Raw genomic sequence first — 9802 nt, 5'->3', positions numbered from 1 at the left:
TTTCACATCACTCAGGAAGAGCTTTCCTATCTGAAAATTTAAAAACTTTTTATACACACATTTCTTTTAGTATTTAATAGGTTTGTTTTTGTTTCATATATTTATAACCATAACCATTCAGTGATTTATTATACTAACTTAACAGCTGGATGACCTGAGACACAGAGATGCAGAGTAACATGCTCATGGCCATAAAGCAGTGTATGGCAAAGCTGGTATTGAAACCCAGGTGATCTGCCTTCAGAGCCAACCCTCTTATTGCCTCTTATTCTGTAAACATCAAATTTCATTTTGTGTACTGTGGGAGATTTGGAATCTAATTTTTTCCCCAGATATCCTATTTTCACAACAATATTTATTGCATCAGTCAAGCTTTCCCCATTTAGTTTAAAAACAACCATTATTCAATTATCAGTTCTCATATATACATGAGTATGCAAGGAATCTTAAAGCAGTTTTGTTTATTTTTGTGCCAGTACCAACTTTAAAAACTCCAATTAAAACACTTTCTTTCTCTTTAAATAAAAAGTTACATATGTCTCAACAAAAAAGTATGTTTTTTGCAGTCATATGAAAATGCAATTCAGATTGTTTTGGGACTCAAAACCCAGAACAAAACTTCTTAAAATCTGTCTTTTCCATGCTCTTCCATCTGGATTCTGCTCACCCCATTCTGTACCCTATTTCTCCAGCCCTTGCACTGCAGAACCCCTTAAGATATTTTCCCTTTACCTCTCTTTCTAAATCCCTGGAGACCCTCTCTTCAAATCTTCTCTGACTACGTGGTAATTTGCCCATTTTTTGATTCCTGCCACTGCTTTTCTGGACCCATTCTTCTATCCGTCTCCCAATTGTTTTCTTCCTTTATATTATGAAAATTGCTCTATATTTTTTCTGGGACAATTTCTGCATCCCTTTCTATACTTTATAAATACATATAATGCAGCAGAGCAAAAGACCAAAAACCAAACAAGGAGATGTACAATCTTTCTTAGAGGGTACCTGAGGGGGAGAGGTTGTAAATACTCATTCGGTTTTTACTTTGCTCTTGTTAACATTTCAATGTATGTGAATTTGTATATAGCTTGTATCATATATTTAAATAAATAAATAAAATGAGGACTTGGAGCTGATGAGGGAGAAGGGCAAGGTGGTTTACAGATGATTCTCACCCACAGCTACCATTGAATGGCACTGCTCAGGGTGCTTAAGGTAATTCTGGCAGTCATCGTGGAAGGTGGGATCCTGGTCCCCTTCTCTTCAGAGGACATGGCATGGACCCCAGTTTCTATGGCCTGATCTCTACTCTTGAGAACAGATTCCTGAGTGTTATTCTCAATAGCACTGCAACAGTAAGTTACCTTTCTTAACCCTGGGGTACCAAACCATATTGCTTGTGTGGGTACCAGAGAAAGTCAACATTCACCCCCATATGGAGAGACCCAGGGTCTCCTTTATTCTTTAATTTTCCTTATTTCCTTAATTTTTTAGCAAGTTTTTTAATGGATAGGAAGCCCCTCCTGATTTCCACCCTGATATCCTCCCAGAGGCTATATTCACTTACTTTCATTTAGAGGCTTACTCCTTGGAAGGTCCTCTAACCTTCCAATCTTGGTTCCTCACTGCTCAGGAGGAGCCCCTCCTTGCTCCCTCTCCTGCCCCTAATACATCTCCAGCTGTCCACCTGCTGATGAGGTCCAGTGAGGAATTTTTCCATCTAGGTCTTATCCCAAATAGCATGAGATCTGCTGTGCCTCAAGGCTGAACATCTGCTGGTGCTACTCACAGAGCACACAGTGGCCTGGTCTTTTGTCCATGGCTGACTATCTTCCATCAGCTTCTGAGGGAATCTGGTCCTTCCTATTCTCCAGGCATAAGAGAAGCAAGATTCTCTTTTGGTACAGAAGTTGTGAGGTCTCCTTCTTGCATAGATTATTATACCCCCAAGTCTGAGCCCAGCTCAGGGAGAACTGAGGCTCAAGCAGAGCTAGTACCCTGGTAGGGGTGTATCTATTTATTCAAAAATATGTTACTAGGTATGGGTTTCACAGTTTACTCAATGTTTATTCAGGCTATGATATCATCATCTGAATTGCCTAAATATATTTATATAATAATTTTACATTTTTTCCTTATGTACTGAAGATGCCTAGCTTGAGCTTAACTAGTGTTGTCCTTGGATTCATACCAGTGTGGCTTCTGTCAGAGGTCTTAGAGTGGGCTCACAGGGTTCCATTTGCATGAGATGACAAGGGAGCTTCTAAGAAGAACACATCCTGAGGACCACAACCTGGTCCAATCACAGTAATTCTGCTTGGGAGAAGAAGGTCAGCTTTGACAAGGCCATGGGGTTTGACACTAGGATCTCCGGTGGCCCAACCCTTATAACCACACCCCCGAATGCTACGAAAGAGAAGGACAGTTAAGTGTTTTTTGTTTTCACTTGACTTTTTGTTTATTTTTAATATGTCAGGCATTAGTTGCACAAGACAACACATGACAATCTGAGAGAAATGCTTTGGGGAAGAAATCTTTCCTCTGGAATCTTACACTCTACCCCACGTGGTTTTTGATGTTCAAGGCCTCAGATATGACCCCAAGTGCTCCAGGGAACTTTGTGCCTAGAACTTACAGCATGAACCTACTGATGGAAATTCTAACATCCTTTTCCCCCGGGACCCTTGATCTGGTATCTTCTGAAACAATTTCCCTGTAGAATGCTACAACAGAATCCCTGATATGTCCAAACTCATCTCTTTGCCCTTCTAATTTCAATTCATGGTAGAAATCCACTTAGCTAGAGGCATCTGGGGGACATTTCTGTTATTTTATTTCAGCTCCTGAACGCTATCCCACCCACAGAGAGTGTGTCCTCTTTCCTCTGCCCCTCTACTAGACAAAAGTGGGGACTTCAAGGTATTTTTCCTGTAATAGCACAATTTGCTCTGGAAATATGCTTATTTCCTTCCCAGTTCCATCCAGCCTTTTTCTCCTCCACTTGTCCCTCCCTCCCAAGGAGTGAGAATAGATTAGGAGATGTTACTTAAAAAATGTCTGTTATACTGAATAATACACCAGCTAGAATTCAGTTCTTAATGCTCTCAAACTAACTCTGTTTTGATCAGATTGATAACCACCTTGTTCATCTGACATGAACCCAAATGAATCTCTGTTATTTAGAATAATTAAATTTCTCCCAGGGATCTATGCCTTATTTAGTACAAGGCTTATACTGAAACTTAACTGGGAATAAATTTCACTAAAACAATGTGCACTTAGCTCTCTTACACAGAAAAAGTTACATGATTTATGGGTCAAGGAAACCTGCCTTTTGTTCTATTCAAATTTGCTCCACTGTTGCTAAGAGGTACACATCTCCACCTTCAGTGAAGAAAACTTAGCTGAACAGGTTTCCACACTTCTAAGAAGCTGGATTCCTCTTGCATTTAAGGTAAACCCATGGGACTGTTTTGGTGTTATGATCCCTTCCCTGAATACTTGCAATGTGACTCTGGCTATTTATCTCTAAATATTCATTACATGCTGGCTATCTCCTGCCTATCCATAATGTTTCAAGAATACAATCCAAAGAAATGAGGAAAATTGCCATCAAGTCTTTACTAATAGTTGGTAGAAAAACTGATCCAGTGACCACCCATTCTGGACAATAACAAGTTGCCTTTTGAATAGAACAATGGGAAGAGTGTTACACCTTATACAACTATAAAATTGAGCCATTTACACCATTTCTATGTATTGTCTTCATAATTTTTTCAACATATTAAGCTTTCTATAAACTGAACAAAAATTTTAAGTTGGTACCAGTGGTTTCCATACTACTTGGCAGTTGAAAGCACAACTAACCATCACCAGGCTGACAGGGATCAAAGGCCCAGGAAGGGTGAATTCAGAAAAGGATTGTCTAAGAAGACCAGAACAATCAGAAGAGAGGCTCCTGCCCTACATATCATGCCGTTGTTTTATTATGCCCTTAATATACAAGGTTAAAAACCACCCTTTCATCAGAGAAAGATAGATACTTCACTTTTTACTCCAAGAAATAGCTTAACCAAATATCCCATCCAGGAAAAGTAGAGAAACTGAAAAACAAACAAACAAAATTTACCCCTTGGCAGACGCAGGTAAACAAGACTTTCTCATCTCTAGACAGAGTCTCCTCACATTTACAACTGTCCGTGACAATATGGTACTGACATATCCCTTCTTTTCTTTAATACATTTAAAATTTCTTCATTCATTCAATATTTAGATTGTCCCTGTTATGTGCTCAGGTAAAGACTTAAGAAATCATTTGCCTACCGTGAAGTAATCCACACTTTAGTTGAAAGAAAGAGAAGTAATTGATTATAGTACAATGTAGTTTGTGACATGCTAAGAGTTGTGATCTGCAGGGGCACAAATAGATTCAGAGAAATCAGACTGTAAGGGCTTTCAGTGAAGGGAAAATTTTTAAGTGAGTCATAAATAGCAAGAATGAGATATTAACACATATTAGAAAAAGGATATGTACCAGGCCAAAGAAATAGAATGTGAGTTTGGGTTTTCTATAGCCCTAGAGGGAAGTTCTATATGCTATGCTATTGGAGTTCAGGTGCTGAGAAAGCAGACTTTGAGACAAAAATTACCATACAAGGACTTTATTAGGGAGTACTATGGGATCAACACTTAAGGGAAGAGAAGCCAGGAGGATTGAGACAGAGAATGTTGAGTTGCAGTGCAGTCACAAAGTGGCCTTGGCCAATTACAGTTAGGAGCTCCGAAGCTGGGATGACCCTTCTGAAGTGGAGTGAGGGGTATGAGTCTTTATACCTCTACATCAACCAGTCATTGAATACAGGCAGACCCCAGGAAAGGGGAGAAAACTTGGGCTAAATGCCAAAAGTAATTCCAGGAATGAACCCCAAATCTCTTTATTTACCAAACATCTATATTTTTCAATAGAGATTATTGAATCACCTGTCATCTTTCACCTGGGAATCCTCTTTCAGAAGTGTGGTTTCCTCTGTGTCCACAACATATTCTTTGTCCAATCAATTACTGCTGTAGTTGTAGGTTTTTTTTGTGTGTGTGGTACGCAGGCCTCTCACTGTTGTGGCCTCTCCCCCTGCGGAGCACAGGCTCCGGACGTGTGGCCATGGCTCACGGGCCCAGCCGCTCTGCGGCATGTGGGATCCTCCTGGACCGGGGCATGAACCCACGTCCCCTGCAACGGCAGGCGGACTCTCAACCACTGTGCCACCAGGGAAGCCCCTATAGTTGTAGTTTTGATTTCACTTAACCACAGGCATGAGAAACAGAAACTCTTACAGAAAGAAACTTGGTTTGGATCATTTTCCTTAAAAGGCAGTTATTGTTATGGGGTGTAACTGGGATATTACAGCTTCTTTAAGAGGAAAAAAAGCCATTTAATCTGCTGCTGTGAAAAGGCAGTGACAGAAAAAAACTACCTCCTATCTGTAGGATGCCCATTTCTCTCCAGGTACTGTGGGAAAATATGAGATCAGTAACCTCAAGGAGACCATGCCTTCATCTATTAAAAGTCTACCTTGGTTATCAAGAAATAGGGATGTGGTTAATACTATGTAGTCACAAGATCAACAGCATCAACTTCATCTAGGAATTGTTAGAAATGCCAATACTTAGTCCCCACCACAGACCTATTAGATCAGAAACAGTGGGGGTGGAGTCATGTGATCTGTGCTTTAACAAGCCCTCCAGATGATTCTGATGTACTGGAGGTGGGGCTTAATTTACTACACATGATAAGCATACTAAGCCAAATGTCTACAAGAGGCCATATTTGTTCTTTTGAAAAATATTTGTATTTACGTATTTATTTATATTCTGACAACCCCATGTGGCACATGGGATCTTAGTTCCGTGACCAGGGATTGAACCCGTGCCTCCTGCAGTGGAAGTGTGGAGTCCTTACCACTGGGCCGCCAGGGAATTCCCTATTTGTTCTTTTTTTTAGTTTCAAAAATAAAATTATTTTATTTTTCCTGGTTCCAAAATGAATCCATATTCATAACGGAAGTATTTAATCTGAAAAGTGTAAGAGAATGGAAATTCTATCACCCAGATGGCACCGCTGTGAACATTTCAATGCATTTCTTTTCAGACATTTTTCATGCGTATTTTATTTGGAAAAAATACGATACTGTACTTGTTATTTAGTAACTCATTGTTTTGATTTAGTAATCTGTTTAGCTCAGGACATGTAGATGTAACAATGATAATTCAGATGACTCAGCCTGCGAGTACAAATGAAATTGCCTTTACTCTGAGCTCACCCATGCATTACTAGCAGGGCGTCTAGTCTTTTAAAGTATTTCTCTTCCTCAATATCTCCAAGCTTAGAACTCTGGTTTTAAAGTTTTAAAAGGGTACATATATTTAAAAGCAAGCAATTTTTAGTTTGTATTATGCAGTTAAAACAGTTATACAAGCAGGATGTCAACTTAAGCTAAATGTTTGGGGAAACATTAGCATGTAAAGTATTGGTTCTAGCTTCTAAATATGAGTATCATCTGCTTTAAGTTTCCACTTGGCAGCTTCTCCATTCTGTTCACCTTAGTTCTGAAGAAAAAAATGTCCAGGGGAGAAAATATCCTTTCTGTAATTCAAGACTGTGAGAGTACACGAACTTGAATAAGGAAAGCCAGGAGCAAATTATTATCATGACTGTCATCATTATATATTTCCCAGTGATATTGCACAATGCCGTTCAGGTTTGTGGTGACTAGAATACAACGCAGGCTTTCAAGGCACGCAGACTTGGGAGGAAATTTTGCTCTGGCATTTGCTAGCTCTGTGGCTTGCTGCGTTACTTTGAGCAAGTTACGTACTTGACTTTTAAAGTCTTGTTCTCCTCACCTGAGGAAAGAATAACAGAAATTACCTTGCAAGATTAACTAGAGAACTGAATAACATGCTAAATGATGGATTTGGTTCTGAAAGGTTCCTGGTTTAAAGAAAACAACAAAAATTGAAGACATGAGAAGCAAATAACCTGTAAACACAGCTGAGTGTGATAAATACTTCTCCTTTCTCCACTTCCCTACCTCTGCGTGAACTTGAAGGTAAGTAGGTCAACCCGTGGGCTGAAAATGTGAAGCCAACAAAGACTTCTTCCTGACTGCCCAGCCTCTGCTTCCTCAACCTCTTCCACTACTGCAGCTGACCCTGCCTCAGTCTCAGGATCCTATTCGGTTCCTCCTCGTTCCTTTCAATCCAAATCTGGAAGCACTGGCCAATAGTTAATATACTTACATTAATTAAACTGAAATGGAATATGTTCCTCAGCAAGCTTTTACAGCCAGTGATAACTTTTAACTAGAATTATACAATGAATCTGAAGCAGAACATGACATAAAGTAGTAGAATGAGCACCAGATTTTTGGGCCACGGCTATGCTTCTCACATTGGGCAAAAGTCGCTGTGACTGTGGGAAAGTTAACAAGCCTCAGTGACCTTCAGTTTCTCTGGCCTCACATTTGTTCCATGACAATTTTGGGGAGCTCCTGGGTGGAAGAGCTGGAATCCCTTCATCACCAGCATCTCCTCTCGTTTGGCATGAGCGCCCTTCTATCCAGCTCTCCTTCCATCTAGCCCTCCTCCGGGCCACCCCAAGGGCAGGCTGGCTCAGTCCTGTTTCTTCTAACCTTCACCAAACACTTCCTTTCACCAACAAGACTCCTCCATGTATATTTCTGATTACTGTGACTTGTTAGATATATTTTATTATTTTAATTTGTAACATTCAAATGGCTAAAAATTAAAATACAAAAATATGCTGTAAGTCCTCTTCCACCCTGTTCTCCTCCCTTAGTTTCTCTCCCTACCCCACTCCACTAAATACAGGTTATCATCATTGTACTTTATTCCCTGTATATTCTTTATTTAGTCATACCTAAGTAAGGTCAAATATAAAATGTGTTTTACATTTTAATCTCAAATGTAGCATTTTATATATACAGTCTGCATCTTGCTTTTTTTTTTTCAGTATAGGAAGAGAACTCAATTCTTTCCTCCAGCTGAACAGTTTTCCTTTATGTGAATATGACTTAACTATCTCTAACTGGAAGGATCTGGGTGATTTTCTGTCTTTTGATATTATATATAACATTGCAATGAATAATACTGTATGTAAGTCATTTCACATGGAGGCAAGTATTTTTATAGGACACATTTCAGACCTGCACTTGATGAATAAAAGACTATATGCATCTGTAATTTTAATAGATTTCATCAAATTGCCTCCACAGTGATCGTGCCAATTTCCAGGACTCTGGCAAATTATAAGAGCATCCCTCCCCAAAGTCTCCATAAGAGTGTTTTTAAAACCGAACTCGGCAGTTTCACCTATCTGATAGGTTATAAATGGCACGTTAGTCACTTTTAATTTCTATTTTTTATTATTATGCATGAGGTTGAACCTCTTTTCATGCATTTATGTTTTCCTCTGCAAACTGCTTGTTCATGTCCTTTGGCTTTACTTCTATTGTGTCACCTGTAACAAATATTCAGTGTGTGATGATATTTTCAGATCTTGCAATACAAATTATTCCTAGTATTTCTCATTGCTCCTACCAATTTCCGGCAAATAAAGAAATCATTGGGATAGATATTCTATGATAAGGAAAGTATTATAGTGGAGACATATTTCATTATATCTACTTGGCCAACTTTTATGAAAATATACCCATTTGAAGAATTATGAAATATTAATGGCTCATTTCAACTCATAAAAATTTCAGATTGATAGAAAATACAAAGTGACATTACAAAATAAAAACACTTGTAGTCAATGTGCATCATCTTAAAGCACAGACCAATATATATATATATATATATATATATATATACATACATACATATATATACACACACAAAACCAAAGCAATACTACCATTTTAAAACAAAAAGAAATAATAGTGTCTGGAGAAATCCTACCACCCCTCCACATACCCTATGCTTTTAAAGCCTGCACATGGTTCAACTTTCCATTCCTTGTTTGCTCAGCTTTCCTGTGAGTCGGAACACAAAGAACAGACATCGGTTGATTTCTACTTGGACAATGGTCCAGGCACAGGTGCTATAGTCCTGGTTTTCCAGGTAATCACGTATCCTTTGGAAATATATTTTAACCTGTAATCTAAGGTTCTCACTGCCCAAGGTGTCTCTTTCCTGCTCTGCTTGCCGTCTCATGAGCGCTTCTAGGTATTTCAGCTGTTGATGAAGTTCAATGAGGAGCTTCTCCATGTGGGTTTCCTCCCAACCATTCAGAGAAATAATTGCCCTGAATACATTGAAGATCTGCTGAAGCATCTCATGAAGAATGGCCAGTGCTTGTCCTTTCTGGTACTGGTGAGGATTCATAGACTTCTGGGGAAGCAGGAAGTTTTTCCTGTGTGGTAGACACTGCTGAATTGAAGAGGTCTGCAATTTATTCAAGAGTTTTAAACTCTCTCTGTTCACTCTCTTTTGTTGGAAAAGAACCAGTTTCAGCTCTCGGGAGCAGACAGAGGAAGAAGCCAACAGCACCAACACAATTTCAAAGAAAGGCTTGTTAATCATGGTGAAGGTCAAATACTCCACTCATCTCTGTACAGACTTGATAAGGCTCCAACTCTAGTGACTATGTCTTTCGTGCATCTCAGATTATTCTGGAAGGGGATCTCTTTTGCAGTTTTGTTTCTAATGCTGTCATTTCTCAAAGTTTACATGTTAGGCTTTCTGGTTCCCTTTTCATACTGTTCATGGGACATTTCCTCCACTT

The 9802-nt window shown here is 39.2% G+C and overlaps 1 protein-coding gene across 1 annotated transcript; it reads right to left on the bottom strand.

The window, feature by feature from the left end:
* Positions 1 to 9041: 9041 nt before the first annotated feature.
* On the bottom strand, positions 9042 to 9600 carry IFNE (interferon epsilon; the record flags this gene model as incomplete). Its single annotated transcript, XM_079706361.1, is given in 2 exon segments — positions 9042 to 9068; positions 9070 to 9600. Coding segments are annotated over 2 exon segments (558 nt in total).
* Positions 9601 to 9802: the final 202 nt, after the last annotated feature.

The sequence above is a fragment of the Hyperoodon ampullatus genome, assembly GCF_949752795.1.
Source record: "Hyperoodon ampullatus genome assembly, chromosome: 6".
NCBI lineage: Eukaryota > Metazoa > Chordata > Mammalia > Artiodactyla > Ziphiidae > Hyperoodon > Hyperoodon ampullatus.
The sequence above is the reverse complement of the archived record's forward strand: the minus strand, read 5'-3'. Positions and strand labels throughout refer to the sequence as shown.